This window comes from Vanessa cardui, chromosome 5, assembly GCF_905220365.1.
Source record: "Vanessa cardui chromosome 5, ilVanCard2.1, whole genome shotgun sequence".
NCBI classification, from domain to species: Eukaryota; Metazoa; Arthropoda; class Insecta; order Lepidoptera; family Nymphalidae; genus Vanessa; species Vanessa cardui.
In genome coordinates, this window is record NC_061127.1 from 13563445 (window position 1) to 13582597 (window position 19153).

The window sequence follows — 19153 nt, forward strand, 5'->3', positions numbered from 1 at the left end:
CTCTCGTTTTACGGCTTGGTTGTCAGGTATTATATAATTATACATACGATAACTTTACAAATTATAGTCCATGTTTTATTTTGATGTATACGCTATATAATTGTTAAGTTCTATTAAAATCTATTCAGCAAGTTTTGCTTTAAAGGGTAACAAACGTCCATACATACAAACTTTCGCTTTTATTACATTAGTAAGGATTTCTAGTGTTTGTTCAGCAGGTATTTTTGATAAATTAATTATTTGTTGGAGAAAGGCGAGAAAAATATAGCAGAGAAATGAAATTATAAGCACGAGGGAAATCCCTCAAGACAATATGACATTAAAAACACATTTGCCTCAAAGGAAAATTGTTTACTGTCACTTCAAAGATTATTTTATGAGATGCGGTACTCTAAAGGCAAATGAATACTCGAGATAACATAATGAAGGTGACTCGAATCGAAAAGGATTTGACAACTGATAAAATATATGAACTCACCCTATAAGACTTATAAATTTTTATTTTGAGCATTATTAATATCCTTATTAGAGCTAGGTGATTATTTTCAATACCATCATAGACTTAAATTAATTTACACCAGCTGAAAATTTTGGCTAGCCTATTTTATACCAACAAATGAAAATTAGAAATCAGTTATTTTAATCCTACCAAATTAGATGATTACTGCAGACAGACATTATGTAGAAAATATCTATTTTTTTATCAAAAGATAAATTAAAAAATAATAATTGTATATTAGTTTTATATATTTTTGGTTTTGTATTATTTAATTTGTAGTATATTAAACCGTAGAGAGTAGAAATGTTTAGATCGATAAACAGATAGGAATAAACCAAGGACGACCGGTGTCATAAATTATATCGAATAGGGCGAATATTAGTTATTAGCGTCAAACTAACCAAGATTAGTTCAATGAGTGATTGCACAGACAATGGGTACTTATTTTTTATATTGTGACAAATATGTCACACTATGTAATGAAACGATTTTACGTCAAGGCTGTAAATAATTTCGCGATTGATATCTAAAACGTTTAAATATCATGCTTCTGTCAACAGGGCTAATAAAATAATATGATTATAACATTACAATTTACACTATTATTATATTACTCAACCATACTTACTAGTACTTACTAGAATTGATACCATATTAATTTTAATATAGTATTCAAATTTGCTAATAAAAGCCTATTTTAATTAATTATAATATTTTGATACGGTACAACAAAATATTAGTAGGTATTTACAATTCATTGGACCTTAAGATATAAAATAGTCTTTACAATTTACTTCAAAAAGAAATAAACATTACAACAGTAATATTAAACATAAAAATAAGGTTTACAAAAACCATTTATCAATACATGGCAACATTTTATTTCTGGTCGTCGATATTAATATCCTAAACATGTTTTCATATGCGATGTTAGCAGAACTATTATTAGTTTTATACCACGTTTACATTCAGCTTTCCTCATCGAGCGAGGAAGTAAACCTTAGGTAAATACTCGGCCGTGTAAATCGCAAATAAAGTATTTTCGGGGAGTAAATACGGCAGTGCGAGGAGCAGCGGAAGTCTGCTATGTAAACCTGGTATTAGATGTCGACAGGTAGTATATAATATATTACGAGAGAACGTAGGCATTTAGAATAAGGTGACATTCTTAAAAGGTCAAGTACTTCTTATAGATGAATCCGTACATTAGCGATTGGATTATTTTGTTAAAATTATTTTATTTATCACTTAATTGATTTATGTTGTGATTCTTATTTTTATATCGTTGGTCTCATATGGTCATGGCTTACTCGACTGCTAAATATCATTGATAATTACTGTTTGTCTGTAGTGTGTGTTTGTCAACAGACAAATATTGTGGAGCATTGACGATGTTAGAAATAGTTATTACAGCACTAATGTCAATGGAGGCTTCTTACCATCACTTGCTCTATTTCCTAGTCCGTTTAGCGAAATAAGAGAGTATGTATGTAAAAATATATACCTAGCCGTTTTCGGCTACAGTGACTTAGCTTTCTTGAATTTGTAATTAGTAGGTAATATTTAAAGCCTGCGATGCGACCTCACATGACTAACATACCCAATCTTTGCACTAAACGTGCGGCCACATGTGTCGCAAGTGAGTGTACCATTTACATAATTGTATGTTATATTAGCAGGTGGACGTGCTTTTATTTTGTCGCGTTTGAGGTCTAGTTCTATTTTCCTGTTATCTTCATAGGCATGTACTTTTTCATGTACATGCCGTCTCCACTCAGATCTGTTTTCAGTGAGAGATTCCCAGCGAGAGGCCTCAATGTCGCAGCTCTTCATGTGTCTTTTCTGAACATCTTTAAAGCGTAGGTACTGCCCCCCGCGTTTTCGTTTACCGAACTCTAATTCAGAAAAGAAGATGCGCTTCGCCTTTCGCTCGTCTGACATTCTCGCAAGGTGCCCGCACCAACGCAACTGACGCCGCATCAAATATGCCTCAATGCCGTAAACATTAGCTCGACGAAGAACATCGGTATTGCGAATCCGATCCGACCATTTAATGTTTAAAATTTCTCGGAGGCATCTTAGATGGAATCTGTCAAGCATGCGTATTTGGCTACGATGTAGACACCACGTCTCAGATGAGTACAAGATGATGGGCAGTATGATCGCCATATACACCTGTATTTTGGTACTTAATTTGATATTATGGGATCTGAACACCCGGACTTGGAGATTACCAAAAGCAGCCATTGCAGAACCAAGTCTACTATTGATTTCCGAATCAAGGTCGCCTTTGGCTGTTATGCTGCTACCAAGATAACGGAATTTATCTACTTGCTTCAAGTTATTTCCGTTAATGTGTAGATTCAGTGGAGCCTGATTTCCGGCACCCATAGCAATCACTTCGGTTTTTGCGATGCTAATTTTTAAACCAAATCTAACACATGTGGTATTAAGTCTCGTGATAAGCGCTTGTAGTCCTTCAGAAGTATCCGCAACAAAGCACAGATCGTCGGCATACATGAGTTCGGTAATAAGATCGTATGATACCTTTGTGTGAGATTTAAGCCTAGCAAGGTTAAATATGCCACCATCCGTACGATACCGTATTCGAATACCTTCTGTGTTATTTTTTAAACTTTCCTTCACAACGACTGAGAAATACAGAGCAAAAAGTGTCGGTGCCAATACGCAGCCCTGTTTTACACCACAGGTGACGGGAAACTGCTCTGACTGCGCACCGTTCACAAGCACTCTACACGTCATATTCTCATGAAGAAGCTTTATCAGACGTATAAATTTGTCAGGACACCCCAATTTCGATAGAACAATCCATAACGCCTCACGAGGCACACTGTCAAAAGCCTTCTCTAGATCTATGAAACAAAGGAATAGAGGTTGGTACTGCTCTCTGCTTTTTTCCTGCAATTGCCTTAACGAGAAAATAGCTTCACAGGTGCCTCTGTTTGGTCTAAAACCAAATTGTGTTTCAGGTAATAACCTTTCTGAGAGATCCATTAGGCGGTTTAAGAGTACCCTAGCAAACGCTTTTCCAGCGGTGGAGAGCAATGAGATACCTCTGTACGAGTTACACTCTGAGCGACTACCTTTGTTTTTATATATGGCACAAATGAGCGAGACACCAAAATCAGAGGGAATTTCTTCCTCCTCCCACATCTTTTGAAAGAACAACCAGATCTTATGGTGTAGCGCATCTCCTCCATACTTCAGTAATTCTCCAGGAATATTATCTACACCAACAGACTTTTTGTTCTTTTGAGCCTTGATGGCTTCAATAACTTCCTGGAGTGAAGGAGGTTGAACTAAATCTTCTCTTTTGGGTAATTCAGGGAGTGTTCTCAAATATTCAAAATCAGCCAGCCGATCAACATTGAGTAAGTTATTAAAGTGCTCCGACCAACGATTCAGAACATCTTCCTTGGAGACCAGGAGAGTGCCATTAGTGGATTTGATGGGCACACTTACTTTATGTGAGTTTCCGACGAGTTTCCTAATCTCACCAAAGAATTCACCTAATTGTTTGGTGTCTGCAAGCCATTGGATGTACTCGATTTTGTTCTGCCACCATGCATCCTTTGCTGTACGGGTAATTTTCCTAAGTTCAAATGTACTCTGTCTTATTCTATCAGAAATATTCAGATTCAGCTGAGCTTCATCCATTCCACGAAGAAATTGGCGATGTTTTGCCAAAGCATCTGATAACAACTTTTCATTATCGTCAAACCAGTCTGCACTTGAGCGAGGTTTAATATCAAGAATTTCTTTGGCAGCTCTGAGGATGTTAGCAGATAGATTATTCCAAGCTTCGGTAGTGTTGTCAGCAGCAGGGTCAATAGTTGTTGTTAAACTGTTGATAGCTTCCCTGTACTTATCAACAGTTTCGCCTGACTCCAGCTTTTTTAGGTCGAGGCTAAACTGCCTGATCTTACAGGGTCTTCGGCGAGGCCATAGACGCAAACGCATTTTGGTTATCACGAGTCGGTGATCTGACCAACAGTTTGCGCCACGCATAACCCGTGTAATAGTGACATCGGAGATGTCCTGCTGTCTAACGAGGGCATAGTCAATAAGATGCCAGTGCTTAGACCTTTGATGCATCCAGGTGGTTTTGTATTTAGCAGGTAGTCTAAACATGGTATTGGTAATAGCCAGATGAAATTGTGAACAGAGGGTTAAAAGTAACTGGCCATTGCTGTTCATATTTCCAATACCATGACGCCCCAATACACCAGGCCAAGCTTCAAAGTCGCGTCCAACACGAGCATTAAAGTCGCCGAGTAAAAGTATTTTCTCACAGCTACGAATTCTGGACAACGTTTGTGAAAGTTCTTCGTAAAAATGGTCTTTCACGTCGTCGCTTTTATCAAGCGTAGGTGAGTATACACTAATAATATTCAAATGCTTGTCGTTTTCAAGGTGAAGGCGCAAGAACATTACACGATCTGAAATACCAACAGGATATTCTACCAATTTAGAGGCTAGTGTGGTTTTAATTGCAAAGCCTACTCCTGATCGTCTTGGTTCAGAAGCTGGTGTACCTTTCCAAAAGAACGTGTAACCACCACCGCGCTCGACGAGTTCTCCCTCATCAGCTAGATGAGTTTCGCTAAGAGCAGCTATATCGACATTGTACCGTCCAAGCTCTCGCGCTACGATGGCGGTTTTTCGTTCAGGGCAAAGGTTGTTGGGTCGATCTAAAAGAGTTCGGACGTTCCATGCGCCAAAAGTCATAGTCCGTTGGATTATTTTAGCTTTCCGCTTCTTTGTGGTGTGACCACGCATGTGTGGGATGTCCAGGTAGCCGTGGTTACTACCTCCCATTAAATTGGGATGAGCATTTGTTTGGGGCACCTTTTCTAGCCCCCTCCTCGGCTGGGCGAGGAAAGCAGTGCCTCTCTAAATAGAGCTGCTTTGTCGCAAAGGGTGCTGCCGAACCGCACTGTCATCCCATCGCAGTACAGGAGCGACCACTCTCCCTAAGCCGCCTATGTGCAGGTATTAGACAAAGAACGGTATACATCAAGACCGGCCTTCTCTACCTCTACCTATCGCCACAGGACTTCTAGTTCGAGAGTACCGTTAATCAAAAGCCAAGTCAAGTACGCAGGATATATTTAGGTGCATAAGTGGACGCGCAATACACAGATGCACCCTCTCGTCTACCTCCCCTTGGTCCAATGGAGTGGATAACCGCTACGATCGGAGGAGAGGAAGATGCAGTCTCTGGCAACGATACATCACTCCTATCGCCACCTTCAGGCCTTCAACATTGCCTGGTTGTCTCGCCACTGAAAGTGGACTGCATATGTGCCAAGACAAACAGCACTTGCACGGGGAGTTGCCGTGTTAAACTCGAAACACTGACATAAGCCATCACAATTACGGAAAATGTCAGTGCTCGAGTCCCCCTCAACCAGGTTTAGCCCGCGAGTCGACGCGGTTCCCAGGGTGTGGCCGCTGTGTGCTGACAGCTGCTAGGAGCCACTGGTGAGAGGTTTTTGGACCATCAACGATTTTATAATTGCAGAAACTGTACCTTTAAGGTTAAAGGTCGACTAACAGTAGCTGACGCTGACAATCTAATACACCCCGTGAGTATGTATGTGATATGTAATGGATAACGTAAAACTGCTAGCCAGAAGACGCCTCTTTCTCACGGACATATATTATCATAATTAAATGTGGTAAATATGAAAATCAGGACAAACTAAACTGTCCAAAGCATGCTTGTTATAATCGAAATTTATTATTAATTAATACCATTTTATTGTCTTCATAAATAAAATATAATCAATAAAATTTATTCATAACATTATATCTTGAATAATTTATTTTAATTTTAATTATTCAGTATGTAGAATCCGGTTTTTTTGTTTCTAATTATATGCAAATTGAATATAAAATGAAAACTACTTAATTTCCTTTTTTGTACCCAACTTTATCTTGTATGAGGTCGATCGCGACCTTCACCTTTGGAAACAAAATTCGTTAGACGAGTTTTCAGTTTGTTTTGTTTTACGAAAACAGTTTATATTTAATATGCAAGTTTTGGCAAGCAAAAAAAGGCGCAATATTCTCATGTGAACGTTTATAATAAAAGAGTTATTTAGTAGACTTAAATCAATATGAATAATTTCGTAAAGTTTTAACATGGGCCTGATTGAAATCTACTCATAATTACAGATTTTTAAGAGATGATAAATTTTAGTTGAAAAAATATATATATTTCAATAAGAAATCCATAAAGTTCAAGAAATCATGTTCAATGGTTACCGCCCTTTGATCATGATTTCTTGAATTTTATGTTGGAATTTACGTTTGCGTTTCATCAAAAAAAAAAGTGTTTTCCAAATTATAATAATATAAATGATTACTACGGGGTACGTTAAACTCAAGAGGGCACGAGAACGAGGGTACGAGATCCCAACCCATAATAAATTGTTAGAAAAAGTTTTAATTATCCCGACCGAATCCAGGATTTCATGCATTTAATTAAAAAAAAAAAAATGTACTTAAATGCATAATACTTATTTAACTGGAAAGTCTCTACTATATAAGATAATATGCCTAATGATACACTATATTTAGTGTATCATTAGGCATATACTCGATTTTATTTAAATCTTTTTAAATTATTTTATTTTTTGATACACTTGAACACGAGTTCGTAACGTATTGGACGATTAGATTTGCGCAATAAATCTTTGAAATAAAATAATACTTCCTTAATTAAAATTAAAACTCTGTAAGAAGTAAATGTTATATTTATGACTTTGTTTGAAATTAAAAGATTTGGTAGTTCTTTTCTTACTTTTTTGTTTGGTCCTTCGTTTCTCATTTGTTATTAATTATAGCGCTTGCCATACATTTTTATCACTGTCCCATCCCAGTAGCCATATCTATAATGACGTCATATACTACATACATACATGTTTTCTTCCTGTTTCTAAATCAATTTATTAAAAAGTAATCGCATCAATAACACGTTAATTTTATTAATAACAAATATTGTTTGGAAATAAAATAAATACTTATTCGTCTGATGTTGTTATCAAATCAAATCAGTTTTATTCAAGTAAACTTCACAAAGAAGCGTTTTTGAATCGTCAATAATTTAAATAGTTAAATACTACCACCGTTTCGGAAAGCAGCTTCTAGCGAGAAGAAACGGTAAGAAACTCGCATAGTTGCTCTTTTCAACGTTGAGTATCTAAAAGTAATTTTTTAAAGAAATTCTTTGCCTAAAATTTGAAAGCTGGTAGTTCTTATAATGTACATTTCTGTGTCACTGAGACTACGGTTAGTCGTCTGAACTGTGTCAATATTTTCGCCAAAATAGATAACATATAATTATTATTTTATGTTCGTAGAAACATTAGATCGTTTCCGTTCATTTTATCTCTTTCTCCCTCTGTTTCGTTTGATGTATTTATTCAAAACCTTGCAACACATTACATAGGAGTTTTCTATTCCAAATATCACTACCAGAAGTCACTATTAGGTTCCCAAGTACTTCACAAAACTCGAATAAATGTAAAAGTATTGTCCTTATACGGCTGTTAATTTAATAAATGCTTTTATTAAAACCAATAAAGTTTTTATGATGCGAGGGCCAATAGCGTGTGCCTGTGTTGATTGAAAATAAAATAAGTAAACTTCAAATACGAGAATATTAAACTTATTATGTTCACGTTTTATGACTTTATATAGCCCGCTAATAAACCCGGATATTTAAAATTGGAAATAATTAAAACATTAAAAATAGTGTTGATATCGTACTCTATAACATTTGCAAAACTTATACATCATAATTATATTTACACAGCTGATAGCACATTATGTGTTATTAATCTTTTATAATAGGTATTAAATGAACCAAAACAAAAAAATATCTTAATTAAACATAGGATAGAAATAAAACGCAGTACACTCTTCGATCGATGTCAGGCCGAGGTCGGGTCGATAAATAATTATTGGAATTTATTAAAAAAAATCGAAGTAATATTTCGGAGTTGCTTGAACTATTTCTGGTCTTATTTTTTTCTAAGAAAACAAACAGTACAAAACAACAAATTTAAATAAAGTACAAATTAAAAACTTTATTCAATTAGACTTTTACAAGCACGTCACGGTAGCATGCGTAAGCGATCCCGTGGCGCCCGCCGAAAGACGGAGAGGGTACCGCTGGTTTTTTAGTGGGTAAACCCGGTGGACCTGGGCGCACTAGGCGTTCAGGTAACCGGGGAGTCCCACACACCCCCCCACTTTCCATCTCGTGGGGGAAGCGCGTAAAGCGTTTTTCCAGCGTAAAAAAAAGGCTTTTACAAGCACTTTTGAATCGTAATTTTACAATTAAGTGAAACTACCACCAGTTTGGAAAGTAGATTCTACCGAGAAGAACCGACAAGAAACTCAGTAGTTACTCTTTTTCTTTTTCAACATTTAAAAGAGAAAACATTGACTAATACAGTTTACAAAAGTATATAATACATGTATAACGGGGCGCGGTTACTTTGGGTGTTGATTTGGATAATTGATGAATTGAGTAGATGGCAATAACATTTGATGGCTGATTTAGTCTTAAAAGTCACCCCGAATGGAGTAGTCAGTGTCATGGCAACGTGAGCCGTTGCAAACCCATTTGCTCTTAATCGAGATGAATTATTGTAATCATTTATTTTTATGGTGTACGATTATAGAATCAATTAATACAGTAATCAGGCCATATTAAGTACGTTTTATAATGTGAATATCTCTGTTACACACACACACAGTCTTACAAATGTCGGATCAATCCCCTATCCCAACTGTTTGGCATCCTGTTCCTCCGACATGTATATATTTTTAAGGCATAATATATAACGTAACGACAATGTGGCATATAAATCAAAATCGAAATATACCTATTCTATTCAAGTAGACTTTTACAAGTCATTTTAAACTATATTAAGTGAAGCTATCACTGTAAAACCACTATATCAATTGTCTCGTATTGTATTCATATTAAAGCGAGTGCCGTACACAATAACAGCTATCAAAAAATGCCATAGATATAAAAAAAAGCCATAATACAGATAAGAACGTGTGTTGTCTTCCTATGTTAAATAAAAAAGTGTCACGTCTTACGGCGGTAATGGCACACAAATAGATTATTTGATAAAAAAACCAAGAACAAGGTTATATTTCTCATTGTTTGCTAAAAAAAGTCAAACCCTTTTTGTAAACACAATAATGTCATATTTGTTTATTGTTGTTAAAATGCTTGATAAAACGCTAAAACAGATTGTTTGATTTGTGAAATGATGTTAAAAGTGTGACAGCCTTTTTTATGGTAAAAGGTAGGCGAGGTCCACTTGATGGCATGGTCACTATCGTCCAGGTACATTTGCGCACTACTTAGAGAGATGTTATGTCGCTTGTATATTTTAAGCAGGAACAACAATGCTAAGTAATGTTGTTTGGCAGTAAAATATCTGGTGAGCAGGTTGTACCGTCCCAGACAAATTTGCACAATGATGGTACATTGAGTAAAAGAGAAGTAAAACACTTTTCGAATAATGTATATACACACTAAATTTGTTGTTTCTTTTTTTGTAAATAATTAATTTGTATTTCGGTATGATTCCAAAAAAGGATGTATATTTGACTATCATAGATGTTGTTATTTTAAAAGATGATTGCAACAGAAACATTGCAATTTGGTCAAGGTAAAAAAATCTGTTAGAGCAATTTTATGCAAATTGAAATATGATTACGAAATTGATAAATATACTAATTTGATACTCTTTTATTTCTAAATTATGTTACAAAATTTAAAAAATAGTTACTATATTTTATAAATTTTCATATGTTGTGTCGTTTTATGATAGCTTCATGTTAACAGATATGATCTTTTTGTGTAGAATATTTTTTGCATTTACTATTATATCCATTGAATAGATATCATCTTAGAAATAGTCATTGAAATATATTAATTATTTAATTGCATTGATCATGATAACGCCTACCCTAAGGACATAATTTCAATATATTTTGGCGCATCTCTGTCAAACCTCAAATGTATTGAAAAGGTGATATATAAGTAATGTACTTAATTATTATCCCGTGGAAGTATTCTTTAATAAAGAAAACTTGAAATTTCGTAAAGTTAACGTACATTATAATATTTCGTTCAATAATAAATATGTATATGAACATATATATCACTGCTGAGAAATAAAAAGTTTCAATTACGAGCAAAATAGTAAAAGAAAACAATTTTTTCTATCAAAATAAGAACACGGTCCTTGAAGAAGTCGATAACAAATATATTTCCTAAAGTTTTCCAGGAAGCGCTGCTGAAGTGAACGCACGTAATTTTGACTGGTTTTCCTTTAAGGATATGTCGTGAGACGTACATGACATGACGATTTTTTTTTTTTTTTTTTTTTTTTTTTTTTTTTTTTTTTTTTTTATGGTATAGGTTGGCGGACGAGCATATGGGCCACCTGATGGTAAGTGGTCACCATCACCCATAGACAATGACGCTGTGAGAAATATTAACTATCCCTTACATCGTCACTGCGCCACCAACCTTGGGAACTAAGATGTTATGTCCCTTGTGCCTGTAGTTACACTGGAATACACACACGATATATATGACGAACAATAATCATTATAATTCAAGATTGGTTCAAATGAGAAATAGTTGAATTGGTTTATTTGTTCCGAGTCTTATCATGTTAAATTGCAGTGATGTTCAAAGTGTTAACAATACCATACTTGAATCATTTGTTGCCTTGTAAACAAATTTACCTAATCAAAACCAATAACAACATTGTCAAATGATTATTATTATCAAATATTGAAAGTGATTTCAGTTGAAGTGTAATCCATACAATACTCACGACTAGACAGACAAATTAGTCATATAGTGTTGTACAGATATATGTAGATGATGGATTTTTGGAATGTAGACACCTTCCTAACTACAAAAAATCTGTAATATATAAGATACATTCGGAAGATTTCTGTTTTAATAATATTTCCGGGCTACATAGCTGTCATTCATATAAATATATGACTGCAGTCTTATAGATCACGTTAATGATAAACATTAATCTTTGTAATGCAACCGCGAAATCAGTTAAGGTAGCTTACACTAAGGAAGATAAATTCACTTTAATTTATCTATATGGTACACATATCCGTCCGTGTGAGTGAATGTTTGTTCGATTACGAAACAAAACGATTTTTTTTTGTTTAAGTCTCTTTAGTGACGGTATATTGTGCCATTATGATTATCCTACCAAATGTTATCGTTTATTCAACTTAATTAAATAAAACTTTCGTAACATCACCAATGGCCACCTTAGGAACTAAATTGTTATGTATCTTGTGTCTGTAGTCATACTAGCACACTCAATCATGAGTGTGCTAGTATGGCCGATCATCTAGTCCTTGTTACTGCTAATTAAGGAAGTTCTAAAGGCAGAAGTCATTATTATAATGTATGTGTTATATATAAGTATATTTTTGTTATTAGTAAATATAAATCACTTGTGAGAACTATATAATAAATTTATAAATAAAAATGCATTTCGATGGAAACATGAATGATTAATTCGGTGAACAATTTTGAACAAATTTATATTCCTGATCTCGACCTTTCATAAAGAAATTATATATTCAATAAAAATATATAACATTTATATTTTTCCTGTTTCAGATGCAGCGGTTTCTACTAGCTGTGTTGTCCTTGTCTGTGGCACACGCATCTGATTTACCGCCGTCGTGCAGTAAGCCAGTGTATTGCAACAGCCAACTCTTGCATTATGTTCAAATGTCAAAAATCTATCCCGACTCAAAAACGTTCGTCGACCTTCAGATGAGAAATGACGAAAATAGCACACTCGCCGCTTTCGATGTCTTACTCACGGAAACAAATAACAATCCTACTAAAGAACAGATTAAAACCTTTGTAAACGAACATTTCGATACGACGAGTGAGCTCGAGAATTGGACTCCTCCTGACTATAGGCCAGATCCAGCATTTCTTGCAACTATTCAAGATGAGAAGTTGAGGCAATTCGGAAAGGACATCAACGATATTTGGCCTACTCTTGGCAGAAAAGTAAAAGCTGAAGTTCTCGATAATCCTGGCCGATTTAGTCTTATTCCTGTAGATCATGGTTTTATTATACCCGGAGGAAGATTTAAGGAACTTTATTATTGGGACACATATTGGATTATTGAAGGCCTTCTCACAAGCGGAATGAAAGAAACAGTCAAGGGAGTTATAGGTAACCTCATCGAATTGTTAAAGACAATTGGACACATACCTAATGGTAGCCGATGGTACTATCAAGAACGAAGTCAGCCGCCATTATTGACGGCAATGATGTCTCTTTACATTAGAGAAACGAAAGATATTGATTTTCTTAAAGAAAATATTGATGCTCTCGAAGAAGAACTAGAGTATTGGCTGAAAACGCAATTAATTACATTCGAAGCGAACGATAAAGTCTACACACTGCTAAGGTATTACGCACCTAGTGAGGGTCCACGCCCGGAGTCATATTATGAAGATTTTACTGAAGCCCAAACTTTTGAAACACCAGAACGTCAAAGTCAATTCTACACCGATATAAAAAGCGCTGCTGAGAGCGGTTGGGACTTTTCCACGCGTTGGTTCATTAACGACGAAGGAAACAACAATGGTAGTTTGACGACTATTCGTGCAAGTGAAATCATTCCCGTTGATTTGAATTCCATATTTGCTAATGCTCTCCAAGATGTCGCCCATTTCCAAGCTCTCTTGCGGAATCGTCGTAAAAGCGCACACTGGGCGTACCTTGCTAAGCAATGGCGCAGTACAATTAAAGAAGTGTTATGGAATAATGATGATGGAATTTGGTACGATTGGGATTTAGTAAACAAACAACACCGCAAGTATTTTTATCCGAGTAATGTAGCACCGTTATGGATGGGCGTTGTTGACCAACGATTCATCAGAAAAAATGCCCCCAAAATTCTCGAATGGCTTAAAGAGTCGAATGGCCTTAATTACCCTGGCGGAATTCCCACTTCCTTGATAAGAAGTGGCGAACAATGGGACTTTCCTAATGCATGGCCTCCTCTAGTTAGTGTTGTAGTAAATTCCTTAGAGGCTTTAAACACCAAAGATTCAGTTCGATTGGCTTTTGAAATTGCCCAAAATTGGGTTCGGGCGTGTCACACTGGATTTTCTGCTAATAAACAAATGTTCGAGAAATACGATGCCGAAGTACCGGGAAGGGTCGGCGGCGGTGGAGAATACACAGTCCAGACCGGTTTTGGTTGGTCTAATGGTGTAGTTTTAGAGTTCCTAGGGAAATATGGTCATAAAATGACCTTGCACGACTCAACAGATGATTTACTTACTGTAATTCCATCCAATACTGCATCGTCAGAGAATACGGGATCTGAGAATGCTGAAGATAAAAAGATAGATTCGGAGAGTGAAGAAAAGGATTAAAGTATTATGCCTTATAAAATAAATAATTAACAGTATTCAATGCTAGCGAAAAATTAAGGCAGTCTTAACTGATTTGAAAACCTTTAAACCTAAGCATAAAAACCACTTCTACTGAATATACGTCGGTCGCGTGCCATTTACAAATAAGCACAAACTAGTTTTTATTCCTATTAAATAATAATAAATATATAAATATCACTATCATGTACATATATTTATAAAACTATATTTTCCTATATACAATTATTTATGAATAAGTATTGTTGTTCGTTACAATCAATGTGACAGTTAGGACCTGCGTGTGATTACAAACTAAAAATATACGCCTAGTTTAAAAGGCATTTACTATATGTAAGCAAATTTTGTTACTGCATATTAATAAGGAATAATAGTTAAGATTTTGATCAAATATTTTTTTCATAAATAAGATATTTCATCTTCGCGCTTATAAGCAATTTATTCTTCAAGCCTGAATACAGACAAATACTGTAATTTGAACAAATTAAATTTGTCAACAATTATTATTTATCCTGAGAAACATAATTGTTTTTTTTTAATGTGTCTTAAATGATGATTAATATAATTATTAAATGACTATTTTCTTATGTATACAAACTTATTTTAAAACTTTTAATTTTTGATCATGTTCAACGTGTTATGTTTAACTATATTTTGTTATTCGTTATATAAGCGTGTTAAATTGTTCTTTAATATAATAAATTTTAATTAACAATTAATGAATATGTGTAATAGTTTCATATATTTAAGAGAAATAAGTTTTAAATACAACAAAAAATAGTGATTTATTTTTGTAATGTAACCATATACATATATTTAAATGTACTATCACAATTATAAACACATTAGATACCTTAATAACGAACAAAGAAATATAAATGATGTACTTAATAATAAAAGGCTGTGTCTTAACTAGCTATATTGTTTTTTTTTTATCTATATCGGGCAGCGTGAGAAATTACTTTACACCGTGATTTTTTTGTTCTATTCTAATTAAACGATTCAATTAATTATAGAACTTCTATATGTATTAATTTAACACGTGATAGAGTTTTTGCTTTATTTACATTTAGTAAAGTTAAATGTTTTATATAAATAAAAAACATTTGTACATACAGGCACATACATATTGTTTGTCCTCTATGCTTTCCTACTCCATCCATCTGTTGGTGATGAAACTTTATCAAGTGGTTTTGTATTCCCGGTAAACTTCTTGGTCCAAATAAGACCAAAACCTTATATTATTATTAGTTTTATTGTACCGAAGTCGCCACAAAAAGTGAGTATTCTAGAACTCTAAGAAAATGTACTTCTATACTTTTGTAAGGACAATGAGCAAATGAGTCATTTCTTGATAAGTGGACACTGAAATTTAAATAGACTCCGACACAGTAAGCTGTATAAGAATATATTGTATGTTAATTTTTTGAGTCGAGACGAGCCGGTCGATTGGCGGTTAGAACACTAAATCAAAGATTGTATTGAGGCCCGCAAAGTACTAAATTATCAAGTGGTAATTTAAAATTATTTAGTTAAAATATTGACATGAAAAAGCTGAATAGATCCCAAAAAAAACAACAAATATTATGCATCATGCATCATATAATGTTTTATTAATCTAACTTAGGACCAGATGCATACTGAGCGGCTAAGGAGCTCAAATACAACCTCATTCGATTTAAAACAGAGGTTAGCGCAATTTGTCTTAGCAATTTTTTACATAGTAGCAAAAGTTTACGAAACATACAGGCGCAACGACGTATTTAAGCTACTAAGCAATGTTTGATACAATGAATGTAAGTGTTTGTTTTTTATATACTGATTTATTTTATTACCTCAAAGACAATAATAAATATTAATATCTGCAGCAATAAAAACAATAAATAATAAAGTAATTAAATACTATTAATGTTATGTATTATAAACTTGTTACATTAAAATTGAGTTATTTAACGTTGCACCTGACGTAACAATGACGACTGCTACTCGTGTACGCATGCATGCGTTCACAGGCAATAATAATAGACAAGACCAACGATGATAAGACAGATTTATCACGTAATATTATAACGTCAAACTGACAGTTACGTCTGATGCGTCTAGTGAACGGCACGCGGAGCGTAACTTATAAAATCGCAGTGTTTTCGTGTTCCAGCTGATCTAACGCTGGCTAGATTGCAGTGAAAGCGCTTACGTCCGCTGCGATGGGGCATTTGACCAAGACTCGCTGACATACATCGGTCATGGCTCGGATTATGTGTTTAATAGCAGTCACAAGGCGGACGTTCGCCCTATCGGTTTGTTCTTGCGTTACGACACAAAGGTTATGTTTATCGAACGCGTCCGCACACTCGCCGGCTAGAGTGCGAAGAAAATTTTAACTGAATTAAATATGCTGATACGGCTTCGACGTTATGTGCCGCTTTATCCGGTACTGGGATTGTTGGGTGCTTGTGCGCAAGCTATCACCTTAGTTCCAACTTGCAATTCATCTGTTTATTGTTCTGGAGAACTCTTACGAAGAGTGCAACTTGCACGCATTTTTCCTGACTCGAAAACTTTTGTTGATCTGAAGTTACAACATTCTGAAAATGAAACTTTAGTAGATTTTGCGAAACTGATGAGCGAAACAAATCAAAATCCCACGCGTGAACAACTTGTTAACTTTATTGATAAGCATTTCGAAGAAGGTAACGAGCTTGTAGAGTGGAGACCTCCAGATTTTGATCCCGATCCACCGATTTTGCAAGAAATTGCTGATCCTAAATTGAGGTCATTTGCTAAAAACATTATAGCAATATGGGAAAAATTAGGACGGAAGGTACAAGATGATGTACAAACTCATCCAGAACAATACAGTTTCATTTATGTACCAAATGGTTTTATTGTGCCAGGTGGAAGGTTCAAGGAATTATATTATTGGGATTCCTTTTGGATGGTGCGTGGTCTTCTCATTAGTAATATGACTCAGACTGCTAAAGGTATGATAGAAAATTTATTATATTTAGTTGAAAGATATGGTTATGTACCCAACGGTAGTCGCGCGTATTACTTAGGCAGGAGTCAACCGCCTTTATTGGCCGCCATGGTAGCAAGCTATTTTGCAACTACCGGAGATATTTCATGGCTTGAAAAGCATATTGGAACTGTTGAGAAGGAATTAAAGTATTGGTTAAATAAAAAAAAGGTAACAGTCGAAGTAAAAGGTAGCAAATATATGTTACTAAGATATTTGGCAGATAGGAAAGGAATTGGGCCACGGCCAGAATCGTACTTTGAGGATTATTCAAATGCTCGAATTTTGCCAAATGAAGATGAACGCCAAGATTTTTACACGGAAATAAAAAGCGCTGCAGAGAGCGGCTGGGACTTTTCTTCGAGGTGGTTTGTCACACACGATAACAAAGCTGTTGGAAATCTAACGGACGTACATGCGACTCGAATTTTACCAGTTGATTTAAATTCAATATTTGCCGGGGCCCTCGAACTCGCTGGTAATTTTCGAAATACACTAAAAGATCGAAGAGAGGCTCAAAAGTGGTGGAGCTTAGCAAAGTATTGGAGAAATGCTATAGATAATGTTTTGTGGGATCCAGTAGACGGTGTTTGGTATGATTATGACGCTCAAGCTAAATCGCATAGGAAACGTTTCTATCCAAGTTGTGCAACGCCATTGTGGGCAGGGGCAGTCGAGGAATACAATGCACCGAAATATGCTGCACGGTTAGTGAAGTATCTCCTATCGACCGGTGCGCTCGACTTTCCTGGTGGTATACCGGCATCAATACAAAATTCTGGCGAACAGTGGGACTTTCCGAATGCTTGGCCACCTCTTCAGAGTATATTAATCGGTGGATTGGAGGCCAGCGGTAACGAAGAGGCTCAACAATTAGCCAAAGAGCAAGCCCAGTTATGGATTCGATCTAATTACATAGGTTTTAGTTTATGGCAGAAAATGTTTGAGAAATATAATGCAGAAATACCAGGTCACGAGGGCAGTGGGGGAGAGTATTTAGTGCAAGATGGTTTTGGGTGGACAAACGGAGTGATTCTCGAGTTGTTGCAAAGATACGGCAAGGATATGACACTTGTTGAAAATCCAGTTGACCCTTATCCTTCTGTTAGCTTAATTTAATAAGTCATAATTATGTATATTAAAAAGTGATGTTTAGACTAGTTATAGCAACTTTTTCAGTGTAGTGTAGTATACGTTTATAAGCGAAAACATGTTTTATACATTACTCAATATAAAAGTATTGTAATTTATCTATTAAGTTAAATGTGATATTAACAGTTAAACGATTATTTAATTTTTTAATTAAAGACCTACTGTTTATCATTTCCATACATTTATTTATTGATACCCTTAGCCTATAAGGTAATTAACTTGTAAATTTAACGTAATCCAGTAACCAACAATGAATTGTTAGTTATAGAAATGCATTTTCAATATAAACATGAGCATATATTTCAACTTATTTTCAAATGTGTTACGTTTGTACTTGTTTCGTATTAAAACATATATAATAATATCATATCATTATTATACATGAGAAAAAACTATTGATAACGTTTTTATAACTACAAATAATGAGATATAAATATAAAGTGTCTTCAATAACATTTATAATATATTTATTATTATTACAGACGATAACATGACATAAATTATTGTTTTTTTTTAAACTTTGATTGTAGTATAATAATGTGGAAGTTAAGCCTCAAGTCATTATTATTATTGCGTACTATACAACAAATAAAACCCGTACGAAGCCGGGCGTATCACTATTTTTAGATATAAATTAATGTGGTTTATTAGAAAGATAAAAAGTAGAGTTATTGAGTAAAATAACAGTTTGAAATCCCACAGCTGGGATTTTTTTTTAATTTTAAGAAGGTTTAAAGTTTATTCGACAACGCTGTTCCAATAATGAGTTGGGCTTGGTCAATAAAGAAGATTTAATTCAGAATATTTTTTCATACAGGAAAATAATAATAACAATTAATTATATCTCAGTAATAACCTGCTATTATTAACAAAAAATCCTAAATTAGGACTTGTAAAACTTTAAGTATTACATATATGTAAAAATGTTCCAATTGGAATATGTTCCAAACCCTCT

General features: G+C 34.8%; 1 protein-coding gene across 1 annotated transcript in view; it reads left to right on the plus strand.

Annotated features, from left to right (window-relative positions):
* The window catches only part of LOC124529618, a 33564-nt gene extending 15191 nt beyond the window's left edge, over positions 1-18373 (plus strand). Inside the window, exons 2-3 of the mRNA XM_047103426.1 lie at positions 12225-13967; positions 16393-18373. Of these exons, the coding sequence (XP_046959382.1) occupies positions 12225-13967; positions 16393-18165 (3516 nt within the window). The 3' untranslated portion in view covers positions 18166-18373. The remainder of the gene's footprint in view (positions 1-12224; positions 13968-16392) is intronic.
* The last annotated feature ends 780 nt before the right edge of the window (positions 18374-19153 follow it).